The sequence below is a fragment of the Ailuropoda melanoleuca genome, chromosome 19, assembly GCF_002007445.2.
Source record: "Ailuropoda melanoleuca isolate Jingjing chromosome 19, ASM200744v2, whole genome shotgun sequence".
Lineage (NCBI taxonomy): Eukaryota > Metazoa > Chordata > Mammalia > Carnivora > Ursidae > Ailuropoda > Ailuropoda melanoleuca.
Window position 1 is genome coordinate 33,939,146 of NC_048236.1, and position 15,638 is coordinate 33,954,783.

General features: G+C 40.1%; 1 protein-coding gene across 13 annotated transcripts in view; it reads right to left on the reverse strand.

The window, feature by feature from the left end:
• Positions 1-15,638, reverse strand: part of SNAP91 (synaptosome associated protein 91) — a 142,409-nt gene that overhangs the window by 28,864 nt on the left and 97,907 nt on the right. For 10 of the 13 annotated variants that reach the window (XM_034648071.1, XM_034648070.1, XM_034648069.1 and 7 more), the window contains 8 exons: positions 15,185-15,199; positions 14,874-15,041; positions 8,993-9,100; positions 8,096-8,350; positions 7,787-7,861; positions 7,550-7,621; positions 7,036-7,119; positions 5,676-5,759 (listed from right to left, as the gene is read on the reverse strand). In XM_034648071.1, the coding sequence (XP_034503962.1) occupies positions 5,676-5,759; positions 7,036-7,119; positions 7,550-7,621; positions 7,787-7,861; positions 8,096-8,350; positions 8,993-9,100; positions 14,874-15,041; positions 15,185-15,199 (861 nt within the window). The remainder of the gene's footprint in view (positions 1-5,675; positions 5,760-7,035; positions 7,120-7,549; positions 7,622-7,786; positions 7,862-8,095; positions 8,351-8,992; positions 9,101-14,873; positions 15,042-15,184; positions 15,200-15,638) is intronic. The other 3 variants (XM_034648074.1, XM_034648075.1, XM_034648076.1) reach the window with 3 other exon arrangements.

The window sequence follows — 15,638 nt, forward strand, 5'->3', positions numbered from 1 at the left end:
GTCAAATGATGGCAAATGAGAGCCAGGATTCCACATAGGAATCTTCCAGAGCTTGGGTTTTTCACCACAATACTACACGGCCTCTTTTCCTCAGGTGGGAATAACTTCAGAGTTGTACTCTTCCTGTAGGCTTATAGACTTGACAGTGATCTAGAGAGATGACCTTTTCCCCATTATACTCAGTTCTTATGAAGCAGGTGCCCTCACAAATCTAGACTAATTAAAAAGCTATAAAGTGATATAAAATAACTGATTGTCTTAAAGAAAAAAATCTATTGCTATACTCTGAATGAAGGGTTAAACAAGAAAATTATAGACATTAAACAGGGGAACTCCTCCTTTTAGAGTCCTGGAATAGAGGTAAGTAATAAAAAAAAAAAAACCCCAAACCACTACTCTTTCTTTCTATATGGTTCTAAATTATATTAAGAAAGATGTTCTATGGAACTGAAGGTAACGATCAGTAGGCTTCCAGATATCCTACAGGCATATTTGGACTGTCTTATACTATGACTGAATCGCCGTCTCTCTTCAAGTGCTCAACCATCTACAGATATGTTGCCTTTTGTCACAGATAGTTTTACGAATCTATCTTTCTAAAGGGAACAGCCTACACACTTAAGGAAGTTCTATTAACAGACATATCAAAACTGACAGTCACAATTGATATAACATATCACTTGTGTCAGGAGAGTGAAAATTTAAAACTACTGGCAGATAAATACACCCCCACACATACCACCCCCACACTCAGATTTGTTCCAATATGTTAAAGGTAATACAGTCAGCTGTTAATAAAATCAATCTGAGATAGTCAATATTTCTAGGACTAATACCCTTCTGTCCAACACATTTCAGACTGCTTCCTCTCCACCCAGAGTATGAAAGAATTGGTTCTCTGTAGATCTTCCCATTCAGTGGATATTATTAGTTATTAACTCCACACTGAACATTTTTGTATTTTAAATCAGTTCAAAGACCTCTGTGGCTCTGCTAAAAAGTCATCTGTGTCATTTGGTTAACAGAGAATGCAAAACTACAAAGGGCCCTAAGACCAGCCCATATTATTCCCCGCCTTTGGAATTAAAGATAGGATGTGGCACATCCCTATGCTATACAAATCTGTGGTGCAGTCGCCCCAGAATTGCGTCTATTAGCGAAGAACATGGTTTTCCTGCTTAATGTCAACTTCAGAAGTTAAGCATAATACACCTAATCTCCCTTAATAATCCATTTTTACATCTGTCATCCAGTAATCTATATATTTCAAACACCTAAGTTTTTTTTTTTAAAGATTTTATTTATTTATTCGACAGAGATAGAGACAACCAGTGAGAGAGGGAACACAAGCAGGGGGAGTGGGAGAGGAAGAAGCAGGCTCATAGCGGAGGAGCCTGATGTGGGGCTCGGATCCCACAACGCCGGGATCACGCCCTGAGCCGAAGGCAGACGCTTAACCGCTGTGCCACCCAGGCACCCCTCAAACACCTAAGTTTTTAGCTGGTGTATCTGAAGAGGAATTTGAGAGCTTTATTCTTCACTGAATGACATAATATTTCCTTTTATTTGATACAAACAACTTTCAAGTTTCCAGTCAGACTTCACTTGAGATATGGATAATATCTGTATCCTACCAATAATCTCAATGATTTGGAGAGAATTATTCTTTTGGCTAAATCGGTTGTCTTTTCTAGAATACTCTCTAGTTTCACCACTTTGGGTACACCAAACAGAACTTGAAATTTTTATTCAAGGGGTAGATGACTAAGATGGTATTTCGTGCACAGTTCAATTCTGGAATTGGTATTATTTGACAGTTCTAGAAGTAAATTTGAATAAAGAATAACAACCAGGTTTTATGAGAGATAGGCCTAAATTAAAAGACAATCCATTTAGTCTTTGTTTTCTAGTTTGAAATTATATATACCAATTTTTGACAAAGCTTTTTCCCCAATTTTAAGATGATTCTTAATTTTCGGTTTAAAATCTCTAAAAATCATTTTAAACATTTAATTATACTACATATTTATTGCATTTCCCTTGTTACATATTTGTAAATTTATTCCCTCAAAAAAAAAATTTGAGGAGCAAGAGCCCCTGTTCAGCAACCAGTGTTATTTTAGAGTCCATACCTTCCGTTACTGTGGATGTGTATTACTTTCTTTTTTATTCTCTCAAAAAATAGTCTTATTACTAAAAGCCAATAATAGAAGATTCTAAAGACTCACAGAATATAACTTTCTCTCTCTTTTTTTTTTTTTTGGTTCAAATTCCTACTTTGACCCTTACATTTGTGGACTTCTTTTTAGCTATAATGGGGCTCATTTATCTTTTTTTTAAATTTCCTCTTTATTTCAACAGCTTGTGGACTTAACTGTTTTCTCCCCATAGACACACACACAAGTATAACACACGCTAAGCTTCATTGCAAATTACCATCCATAGCACAGTGCCCAAGATATTTGTTCTACCACTGATATTCATTCAACAGAAATGCCTGGGCAGTTTGAAAACTCTGAAATAGCCACTGTCAGCTAGATGAAATATATAAACGTGACTGGGGTTTTATACTGCGTACATTAGCAGGGTTTTTGGCTGGGAAAGTTGCCTCTAGCTCATATTATAAAATTCTACTAATATTCCATGATATTCTTCAATGAGAAGATGGATTCTTGCTGTTTTGTTACCTAAGCAAGTATGAGAAATGTTTTTCTATTAGCAGAACACAGAGAAGTATGAGAAACTAGCCCAAATAATTAAGACCTAGGGAGATTAGACTTTAAAATCTCTCATATCAGGATATAAGGTAAAAGAATAGCTGGCCTTGTGCCATGTAAGTCAGGTTCAGATATGTACAAATTAAATTATAACAGCCATTTGTAAAGCAAACTAGACAGTAACACCCATTCACACCTACTTATATTAAAATTAATTATTCACATAAAAAAACAGAGAAAGAAGAAAAGGTGCACAAAATACTTTCCCATCACTAAAGAAGTCACAAGATGATGTGGTGGAAAAAATGGGAAGTGCACAGTCAATAAAACCCATGTAATGGTGACTAACATAATATAATAAAAAACCATTAAAAAAAAACCCATGTAAATGACGCTGCCACTTTCATCACTAATTTTCTCCTTTTCTCTCCCATTTTACTAAGATTTCAGGACGGACAACACAATTGAGCAATTTAAGCTTGCTTTTGGTGAAGTGTTCTTTTTTTTTTTTTTTTTAAGATTTTATTTATTTATGTGACAGACAGCCAGCGAGAGAGGGAACACAAGCAGGGGGAGTGGGAGAGGAAGAAGCAGGCTCCTAGTGGAGGAGCCTGATGTGGGGCTCGATCCCCAAACACCGGGACCATGGCCTGAGCCGAAGGCAGACGCTTAACGACTGTGCCACCCAGGCGCCCCTTGGTGAAGTGTTCTAACCTGTACTTTTTGTGTACTTCCTTTTTAGGACCTCCCCATATACAAAACTGTGCAGCTGAGGCTTGGGTCCCCGATGTTGTACTCGGCAGTAGGTGACAGAACTCTTCCGGTTTGTTCCAGGTGTGTTTTAGACCCTATCTCACCCCCAGGAGCAAATCTCTTGGCTCTGCCACTGACGTCTGACTTTGAATTGGAAGGGAATATTGTCTTTTCCCACAGGCTTTAACTGGTCTCTCTGCACCTACTTCCAGTGTTCTTGGCTCTTCTGGAAACACAAGATCTCAGGTTTCAGCCCTGAAAGCACAGGGAGGTTAAATGGATTGAGGACAATGTGCTTTGCAGCCCTGGAAATGCTCAACATGGCGGACCAGGCACCTGCCAGGCTGCTGTCTGATAGGCTTATAATCCCTCTTTGGGGTCTGTGTAACCCCGAGAGAAAGAAAGACTTCTTAGAACTCTGCAAAAAGCCGGAACGTTTGATTTCATATGTCATCTCAACCTTAATTATAACTGCAAAGCCAAAGGCTTATAACAGTGATCTCATTCTGAAATTGACAAGGCCATTTCCCCCAAATAGCCATTTAAAACCATGGTATTTCTGTGGCCTGTTAAAAACCTATTGCTGAAACTTGAAAACCTGAATTTAGGTTATTGGTTTTGTAAGAGTGTGAAGGTTTCCGTGACCAGTTTGAAGACGTGATGAAGAATACCCAGGCCAGGAGAAAAGCCAGGCAAGCCAGTATGTTCTCCCCCAAATAACCAACTGTGTTTTGTGTTTAGCACCCTGCCTCTTATATTTGCAGCTTCCAAAGTCCACAGCGACATTACAGTGGGACCCTGGTTCTTCACCGTTCACGAAAATAACAGCTGGCAGTCACTGGTATGAAGCGGATTCAGCAACCAGGAGTGTCATATTTAACCAGGGTAGTCTGGAGAGGAGAGGACAGACACAAACAAACCGCTGTTGCCCCCGAGAAAGATGGCCAAATAGCTGGTCTGAAGGACAGATGGAAGGGGAGGGTCGCGGCTGGGCTGTGCTTACCCTTGCTGGCCTCTTGACAGAAGACTGAACCTCATACCAAACTTCCTACAATACTGAAAGGTGACAAGAGTCCTTTCGTGAGGTCACTACTCATGACTCATCCAAGGATGGATGTTCTGTGCCTGCTGTAGCTGGCCAGGACTGTTCATTACATGGAAAAAGAAGACCCGGTCGCCAACTCTTTCAAAGGTAACATGACCAGCAGGAAACTTAAACTGAGAGAATCCGAACATGGCAACTTCCTTGTGCCGACGTGACCCACACTCTCATCAATCCCCTGCCAACCTTATGACCAAATGCATCCTTTGTGGTGACTGGGGAGGGACACTGGAAGGTGCGTCTGTGTGTCTGAGCCCTCTGTGATGCTACTGCCGCACTTCCTGTGACTCCCCTTCTAAGTCAAGTCAGAGTGAGGTAAGCCAGCGGTGTCTTGTGAGTTTGACTGATAACCTGAGCCGGAAACTTACTGTTGTGATCTTGCAAATGGCAAATGCTTTGCCTGTAAAAATAGTAATTTCTCGAACTGGCTATCATTAAACACACTTAGCCCAGCCTCCGAGGAAGACCGATAGTTGACTTTTACTATCTTTGAGTCTTTGAAATGTTCCCTTTTATTTTATCTATCCCATCCTGGCAATAAGCAATAATCCTAGGCATGTTGTACCAGTTTACTGCACACCATTGCCCTGTTGAACTGGGATCTCTCCAGAGGTTTTCAGGTTAGGAAAAAAAAAAAAAAGACCAATTGAAAAAGTGGCATAGGTAGCAGCACGTTCAACCCTGGTAGAAATCTATGACAGTTTCTCCTAGAATGACTCACGTTACTGAATAAATTGTCAAACATAATGTTATCTTTCCACAAAAATTCCTTTAAAAAAATGGGCACAGGCAATACAAGACAAAATTCGCTACGTAAGCACACTACTGTTTTAGTAAGCGAAGAGAAATGTGCTAACTGAAAGTAAGGCATTTAGGAGTATCCAAGGAGCCACAGGGGTGACTTGTTTACAACTGTGATTTTAATACTCGCTTCATAAAATCCTGGGAAATAACCTTCTATTATACAGTGCCTTGTTTTTCAATTTTATGTCTCGAAAGGGAAAGAAAACATGCACCTTGAAATTTCCATATCTGTTACTTACAAAGATATACCCAAACTTCACTTCCACAAAATACCATTTTATTTTAATTTAATTAATTACCAGCTAGTAGGTCTGCCGATGCTGATGAACCAGGAGCCGCCTGGGGTGCGGGCTGGGGCTCAGCAGCACTACTTCCGAACGCATCTGCCCAGTATCCATTGTGCAGCAGAAAAGTGAGAGTGCAAACAGTAAGTACAGTCAGTCAATTAACTGTCTTGCCAAGAAATGCACAGACATGACACTCTGCGTGGTGAGCTTGTCACCTGTGGATGTGCGAAATGATTGAGTGAGCTGAGTTATGCTCTGACCAGTTTATTCTCTCAAAAAAAGAGTTCTAAGGTATTTCAGATAAACACCTCTTTGTAAGAGTTAGACAACTATTTTTAAAGAATAAAAATTTTGGATTAAATCCTGTCATCTCTTAAAATAGGACCAAGGTTTAAAAAAATCTTCCCCAAAGGCAATACAATGGAATTTTCCCATTTAGAACTCTATTAAACTTAGAAAAAAAATTAACAGACTTAATTCAAGCAGCAGCAGCCCCACTTGTACCCATTTATCAAAGTTCCGTGTTTATTTGCCACAAATTTTGAGCTCCTGAATGTCAGAGACGGTGACACCATTGTACCCCTCATGGGACATACCATGATGCTTCCACGTACAGTAGGTAAGGTACTCAGTGTGGTTTAACTTGCTAAGAATGGTATTTTAGCCCGTGGCATACACATTTGTGGACATTCATGAAGAAATCACTTCAAACCTGTACCTTTCCCTATAAATTAACTGCTATCAGATAATGACTTTAAATGTATCACCCTAATGAGTAGTGCAAGAGTTAATTCAGTATATCTCCCTGCCTCCAGATAACATACAAAGTAAGGAGAGAATGCATTTAAACCAGTGAAACATCTTCTAGTTCTCTGGAGAGATTTTAAAACATTAAGCTCAATGTACATAAACCCTACAGAATAATGTATGGCTCTACAGCTTATGTTTTCAGTTTCGACTGGCTTGTTTTCAATTCTAAATTATCTAGTTAATGTTTATATTGCCTTTAATAGCTTAGAAATGTTGATTTAGCCAACAGATGAGGTTCCCCAAGGAAGAACAGTAGAAGGAAATTCCAACCAGCTGATTCTACATTAGGATGAACAGAAGTTAAAAACACAAAGACTTCAAATGAAAAATGATGTGGTTCTGTTAGGCCACGCATCGAAAATCATGATGCACTGATAAGGATGAAGATGATGATGGCAAGGAAATGGAAAAGGTCTTAAAAACTTAAGTTTATAGTCAAGAGATGGAAATAACTTCAGAGTCAAAAGAAAAAAGGATGGAATATAATGAATGAGATGTAAAAACTCTTCTGAGAGGGGAAAAATAAAATCTCTTTATATGCTGAAGGAGGAGAGATACGCACCCCCAAAAAGGTCTATCACACCTGACGAATCCACCTTTGCTGGAGAGGCAGTGGTTGCAGGAGACGGTGCTGCAAACGCATCCACTGCAGGGAAGCACACAACAGGAGAAATCACACGTCACCCCAGGGACAATAAACCCATGAGCCTTGACAGACAGCTTCTAGGGATTTCAGGTTGAACAGCAGGCAGTAAGACTGCAGACAGTCTTAACAGTTAAGACAAAGCACATGGATTTAAAAATACACACTTTCCAGAAGAAAATAAGATTTGACTTCTTGAACTCAGAGGTTTTAGCGTGGAGGGGGAAAACAAAGTTGTCTCTTTTCGCCAGCGTTAGATTTGAAATTATGAACCTCATCAGTTGGTGATGGGCCAACATGAGATTTTTTTTTTTCCAAGTGAATTTTGAGTTGTAAAGAACTCCAGACAAACCTGCGCGTTTCCGCGTCCGCCTCTCCACACACAACCCCCAGCAGACATCTCAGAAGGCTTGGCCTTGGAGGAAGCACTCACCGGATAAGAGGTCAGCAGTGAGAGAACTCTCAGGCACAGGAGAGGCCCCTTGTGGTGGAGAGGAGAAAGCATCTTCCGAAAGGGAAACAAAGCAAAACCAAGCAGAGGTAAGTAGAAAGCTGAAATCAAAGTTAAATATCTAACAAATGCGTTATCACAGGCGAGCACAAGGAGCTCAGTCACGAACACGTCTGGGGGAAACGCATGGGAAAAACAAAAGGGTGGCTTTGGTTTTACCTGTACCAAACAGGTCGATGCTAGGGGCGTCTGGCTTAGGCGCCGCGGTGACTTCCGGAGGAGCCTCAAACAAATCTAAGACCAAGAACACACATGCCTTTACTCAACTCGGCAAAGCAGCCTGACACAGCATCACTCTCCGGTTCTGAATGAGCACGGGGGAGAACTCCGACACGAGCAGCAAATGGTTTCTAGAGAAGCATGGAGTTGACACAGGTGTCATGCAGTAACGGCTGTGTATGCAGGGCAGCTCGAGTGCCCGAATTCAATCCACCAGATGGAGAGAGTTCAACAACAACAAAACATTACCACCAAAGATATCTAGAGCAGGAGGCGCGGCGGTGGTGGCGGCGGAGGCGGTGGCGGTGGTGGCGGCAGCGGCGGCGGTGGTGGCAGCCGTGGCAGCCGCGACAGCGGGAGCAGGAGAAGGAGCAGTGGCGGGAACCGGAGGGGCTGTGCTAGCTGTAGGGGTAACTACAGGAACACTGGTCTCAGGTGGCTTCATTGCAAAGAGGTCCAGCTCAGGTGCAGCCTCTGCACTACCTTCGGACGGGGCAAAGGGGTCTTTTGGAAAAAGGAAAGTGGAGACACACATACAGCATCAGTAAGGAAAGAGACAAGAGAGAGGCGTCATAACTACAGGTCAGAGACCTGACAGATATTCACACACTAGCTAGGCATTAGGCTGCTTGGGTTGAACTACTATCCCGTTAGCAAGGGTCAGTGATTAGGATGTTTTTCTAAAGAAAAAAAAAAAGAAAGAAAACTTAGTAGGTGACACAAGTTAGGAGACGAAAACGCTTCACCGTACTCTAAGATCAGCCTACGGGCTAGGATCAGAGATTGTGATTCTTCAAATCCTCAATCTGGGCAATTTGGTAGCTCTGAAAATTCATTAAAACATGCCTATATTTCAGAACTCAGCGCTACAAAAGAGTACCATACAGCAGGGGAGGACAAAAAAACATTAAGAGAGCATACTTGCACTGACAAAAATTGTCAATCTTGAGAAATTGTCAATTTTGGTAAGTATGCCCGTCACCACCTTAATGTTTTAAGTGCCAGCACTATCGATTCAGTTAATGACGAATGATCCTTTACACTCAGAAGGAACTAAAGCTAGAAAAGCATATGGCCACATCTCACTATGGGAGTTTCACATCAGGACAGAGAAAACAACAGACTTGCTCATGACTGTCGACCCACCATTTCCTGAGCATGCATCAAGTGCTGCGGCTACGGGGGCTGGGGTAGCTGGCGCGGCGGCCCCTTCGGATGCTGCAGGGGCCTCCCCGGGAGAAGCTGCAAAGGCATCTTGGGTGCGGTTTTTAAAACAACAGAAATTAAAGGAATAAAAAGAGAAGAAAATATAGTAAAAGAACCAAGTTAAATTGCGGAAAAGGCTCCCTTATACAACATGAATTTCTTCAAACGCGTTCTTACGGCCCATGCACTGTTGGCGGTCACAAAATCATGATTCTTTGCGCTCCTTTGTGTTAGTTACATGCAAGTGATACAGGGTTCATACCGCTACGGCCTATTAGGATCCATCGGGTAACAAGATTCTCATTGTATAAGGGCTCGGAGAAGCATGTTTTATGTAACATTAAAAATTAATGGATGTGAAAATTAAAACACAAAAATAACTGTATTATGTGATTTAAGACATTACTCTTTCATGGTCGGTGAACACTTATTCACTATGTTACCGTGATGTCTCTCTGACTGATGGTTTCTACCAAACACAGATGTCTTCTTTAATGTCAATAAAATTAAACATACGATGGTAATGTAAACAAATAATTATAGTTAACAAATGTTTTATGGGCTAGTACAGGCAAAATTACACTGCTAACATGAAAGGTTTACTAAGTACTCATAAAAAAGTTAAGTCTTTGTTATCCTTGAAAAACATTTTCAGATACAACCAAGGATTTAAGGAAATAGATAACAAAATTAGGGGATGACGCTACAATGCTTTTATTTCAACTTAAGTTTATCCCTGTTTTAAAATATTGTATTGCTCTCCTTATTTGGAAAATGATCTATTTTCAACAGACTAAAAACATAGTTTTATGCTTTAAGACTGTTTATAGCAGAAAGTCCAATAACATACAGGCAGCCCCAGTTTATAGATGCCCAATATATGAATGGCTGATGTGTACAAACAGCACCCAATGAGTTTCTGCCAGTAAACCATATTAATTTGGTAAAAAAAAAAAATCCTGGAGTTTTCAAAGAGATTCTATAATTCAAAAGTATAAAAGAATGAAGCTTAAATCAGTATGATTTAAGAAACTCCTGGAAATATCCACCTAGAATCTTCCACTTACCTGCCAGACCTCTCATCCTAAAATACTGCCTTTCATAATATCTACAAGTGTCCCCTAGAACACTGTTCCTCTGGCTGTTAAAAAGGACTTATCATATATACTTGTAAAATGCTACACAGTATATCTATCCCCTTTTTTGGAGATTTACGTAGTACACATTAGGCTGTAGGAAGTCCTACAGTCAAGGCACTTGTTTTCTGAGTTTATCCCAGCATGTTCCAAACTGATCTTAGTGTGAAACAAACTTTCCTGCTTTCCTGTCCTGAGGCCTGGCATTAAGTGGAACAGCAAACACTAAATTGGACACTAGGGTTAAAAGGTCCTTTACAAAAACACAAATATCCTTAGAAGACACAATGAGATGATCAATTATTCATATCTTACGGATTCATTTGATCTGCTTGCTTCCCTCAGCTACATATGGGAATGTGTTTTCAGAGCAAAGGTCTGTCAGGGGAGAGGCCAGATAGTATTGGAGTGCGGCTAGGCCAAGCTTGCTTCCCCAGATGCAATGCTAAGGATGCTGTAATAGAGGGCTTAGAGCAATATGAGAACCCCAAGAGCTGGGGTAGAACACAAGAGAATACAAGAGGAAGCTGGCAGGGCTGAGAGTATTTTGCCATGAGTCAGGTCCGTTTTCCTTCTTTTTATTCCTGCAAAACCTTGAACTGAGGCGAATAGTACTAGAACTAGTAAAAACAGTCATAGTGGTCACTAGTGAGTATTTATGTGCCAGTCACTGTGTAAATATTTTATCCACATTAAATTTAATTCCTATAACTATCTCACAATATAGGTTCTGTTATCTCCATTTTGTAGATAAGAGCACAGAAGCTTGGGGAGTCTGAGTGACTTAACCAAGGTCACGAAACAGACAAATGGTGGAGTCACGATTTGGTTGTAAACTAACAGAGGTTTGTGTGTTTACTATGCCCCACTGTCACAAGCCATGCCACACTCTACTATTTCGTCTTTGGAGGATGGAATAAACACCAGTTATATCAGTGTTGGGGGTCAAGTAATATCCATGGGCTGGCCTCTTCAATCATCACCTATGTGGAAGTAGGTGAAAACCATATTTGTAACCATGTTCTCAGAAGAGGTTTTTTTTCTTCCCTCTCATCTCCTTTTAATGCATCTCCTGTTACTTAAAACTAAACATTATAAACTCATCTAGTCCCATCAGAACTTCTCTTAAGGACAGGAGCCCCGCTGCTCCAGGTCCCACCCGCTAAGTCTTCCAGGCCAGGAGGGAGAGATGTGCATGAGCAAGCTGCAGACGACCCCAGCCCCAGCCACTGCCTGACCAGCCAGGAAGGAGACCCTGAATGAGAACTGTCCTGCAGAGCTCAGTTGGCTCCAGAGCTCTAAGAGGTAATAGAATTTTTTTGTTGTTGTAAATAAACAAAACTTGTTTTATTACCTAGCTTTCTTTCATTATCAATGGCAGCATGATCCTTCCAGTTTTGAAAACTCAAGCTCTTTCCAATCAACTTCTCTTTCCCTTGTTACCCATTTGCAGCTCATTTTTACATGCTGCTTATTTTCAAACAGTGCTATTTCCTGGAAATGCGTGTTCTTGCTGTTCCACAATTATCGACCCGGTCCAGACTCTCCCCAGTAAAATCGTCTCCCTGGCACTGCTACAGACCAGTCTTATTTTTCCTTCTAGCAATCTAGAAAGAATTTTCTCTTAAATTTTTTAGCATGTGACTACCTTTCGAAAAATTTCAAATAGTTGTCATTTTCCCCCAGCCTGAATTCTCCCCATCTTCTCCAGTCACAGGAGCCCTCTTTAAATCACATACTTGGCAGAAAGGTTTTAATCATTGTCAACAGCCTGAAAGTCACCTTTCCAGTTCTCCCCAAAGGTCCCAGGTTATAAGACTCTTACATAAAATCTACTTTTAAGGGCTTACGTTTAAGTTTTAAGGAAGGTTAACTTTGTTAACCAACTTGTGCAAATGAAAGCAGGCTTGCGAGCTAAGTTTTCTGGTTTTCTAGCCACTCGGTTCCATGCTCACAGATTACATCCTCATGGAGGCTTGCTCACAAATTGACACAGGTGATTGAAAGGGTACCCTGGTGAATGTGGAGAGGACTTAGTATCAATTTAGCATTCTTGTGCTTAGAAAAACCCTGTGTTGTCACAAACTAATGTGCTGCTGTTAGCCAAGTTTTCATAAGTGAAAAACACAATATTTTAAAGAAGTTTGTTTTTTATTTTTTTATCAGTATCTGTGAATTTTACTGATTTTTTAAAAGCACAATACTTTGCCGCAGTCCTGTTCTGCATGACCACAGAAAGATTTTTTTTAAAAGTTCACTTTAAAAAAATTAAAAAAATTTTAAAAAGTTAGTAAATATAATGTTTCTGAAAAAAGTTTTTAATGACTTACATTGAAATAACTAAAATGTTATATGGGGTATCAATCTGAATATTTGAAAATGATAGACATTTCCTATTTTTCAAATTTTTAATGAGGATACATAGAACATTTCAATGTTTAAATATTTCATATTCATGAAATTAGCTACTTTTCAGTAATTAAAGCTCTTTAACTTATTTCTAAAGATATCTATTTAATATTGCTGTACAAGCTAGATAAAACCTCAAAAGCACATGTTTTAAAGTCATGTAAACAAAATATCTGGTGCCCTTGTGTATTTATCACTCATCCATTTTAGTGATACAGAATAAGAAAAAAAATGGCCACACAACATGGCCCATCTCTAAATGATTCCTCATAAATCAATAAAGAGCATGAAAGAAATTAGAGAATATCCTTGAAAACTACGTAACAGTGACATGGATAGACTCCTTACCATAAATGATAGAGATTTTATAGCTTTCAGAGGTCGGGAGACAGTTTATGGGACTATCCAGATCAATAAAAATGATTGTGATGAGATTTACAGATGTACTCACTCTCCCTACAGCCAAATGCCTAGAAAGGATATTGGTAAAATCCCAAGGAGAGCTCCATTCTTTGGCATTAAGTTAGATGGCTTTCTGAAGTGCTAGTCTTTTCAATCTGTATTTCAGGATAGAGAAACCATGACAATATATATAAACATACAGATTTTTCTGCTCGAGGAATGTAGAAAAATCAGTAATAAGCGATCAACACCAACAGCATGATGGCACAAAGACTATTTCAAAGCAATATATTAGGCTTTATTATTCTAGAGAGCCACAGGGGAAGCAAGATGGAGTTGATTGATTTCTTAAAGGCAATTGAGCTCCTGACAAATGGACTGAAAGACAAAAATCTAAATAGCTAAAGATGTAGAAATGTTTAAGCACAAGATAGTTATCCATCCTGTTCATATCTTCCTTGATGTTTTTCTGTCAAACCAAGCCTATGAGAAACCACTCATAACCAACACCATTTGTGGGGGCGGGGGAGAGGGGGTGAAAAAGTTTATTTTATAAATTTAAGCTAAACATTTAATTTTTGGTCTCAGACGTTAAAGAGGCATAACTGAAAAACTAACTTTTGCTAGTGGTTGGCTATTTTTAACAAAATATTCAAGAGCCTTCCCCTACTTTTTTAAAAATGGTTTTCTCCCTATAACAGGAATGGCAGTGCAGGAAAGCAGCAGCAACCTCCTCGTGTGAAACAGTGGCCACAATGCTGTGTCCAGTTGAGTGCTCCTTGCCTTAGACGATGTCGGCCAACCGCACAGACTACGGCATGGTGGGGAGCACAGTGCTGTGTGGCAGTGTGTCAGCGTACGTTCCCAGGGGGGTGTATTAGCTCCACCAGAGCCTGCCAAATCTCTCCTGCTCTCCCCATCACTTGCCTCCTCCAATTTCTTTACCATATTCTCAAAATGCCCTGGGAAAGATGTTATATGGTAATGAAGAAACACAAAACTATGATGACTATAACACCATTCTATGTATGTATTTGACATGAGCACTTCTCCAGGTGTGGACATTAGCACCATTCAGAGGGGAATATGTAAATATGTAAATATACTGGCTTCAGACGGTTCCTCAGGTCCAGGCATATTATGCTGCCAGAGTCTAGGCTACCCGACTCAAGCTCACAGCTGTAAATCGACTCTGTCAGAATTTACATTTGCACGTAAAGTATGTTTTCAGGCAATCATTTCAAAGCCTGACCTAAACCTGTTTTTCATCAGCATTTTGGGTGTTGTATCAAATGATCTCTCAAAGTTCCAAAGCCAAAGATCCTCCAAGTTTGTGCTTGTAGAGAACAAGCTTACAGTTACAAAAATGGGCATATCCCTAAACTCTCTTCGGAGACCTCCAAATCTGAACTACTCTTAGATGAATTTTTTTGTCTTACGTCTTAAAAAATAACTTAAGTCAAGACTTCCCCTTCATAGTCTCCAAGTAGTATTCATTCAGCTAGTGTGGATGTGGTCAAAAAGTCAAACCTAAATATGAGAGAGAGGTCTGGCACCGCTTTCATAGAGATACTGCTGGGCAGGAACATATGTGGGACAAGGGTTCTGACAGCAACTTAAATGCTCACTTTTAAAAAATGGAAAAATCAAATGGGCCTAAAGCATTGCAAACTTTGCTCTAAAACTACTAAAATTAAGTGAAGATAAAGTTGATAAAGTTAGTGAAGATAAATATATACGAATAAACGTGTAAAAAGTAGTGAAACACTCTGACATGCTGTTAGATAACGTAAACATTTTTAAGCACCTTAACTCTAAGGTAATTTCAGCAAACCTGGCAGGGAGAGGACAGAACAGTGACATGACCGACTAACCTCCAAAGAGATCCACGTCAGCAGTGACAGCAGTGACCGCTGCGGTAGCTGAGGCAGAGGCTGAAGCGGTTGCAATTTCAGAAGCTGTAGTAGGAGGGGTAGGTTCTGGTGCAAATGGATCTGAAATTTGTGCTTCAGAGGGAACAGAGGAAAGTGCAGCCAGAGAATCTATGTTGCACCACGGACAGAGAACAAACGGGAGAAGAAGAGGAAAGGACAAAAGATATACCAGACTCCAAAGGACCAAATAAGGACAGTTATTAAGAGATGGAAGTCTCTCAAAACAGAAATTTAAAATAAAGTTTACTCACCCTCTCCCAAAAGGTCTATCGATGTCCATTGTGTGTCAGCGTATGAAGAAATAAGAGAGAAAGCTGAAACATGCAACCACACCAATGTCCAAGCAGGGCGAGGTACTACCTGAAGATATTTTAGCTGTATGCACCTTCCTGGACCACTCGTAAGTACAAAATAGTGTATTACCTACTATTATCACGGAAGGTTTAAGCTGGAAGGGCCATAGGGATCCTGTAGACCAGGCTTCCAATGTTATAGGTGGGAGACCTGAGGGCAAGCAGGTCAAGAGACCTACCTGAAGTCAGCTCTAAACGACTTTGACAAACTCCATTTCTTACCAAATTTCCCATTTCATCTGCTTTGATGGGTTTCACTATATGATAAATATTAATTCTAAAGATACTACAGTTAATGAAACTTTATTAATCTTCTATTTGATGTGTCACTTCAGTCCAGAAAATACCACAG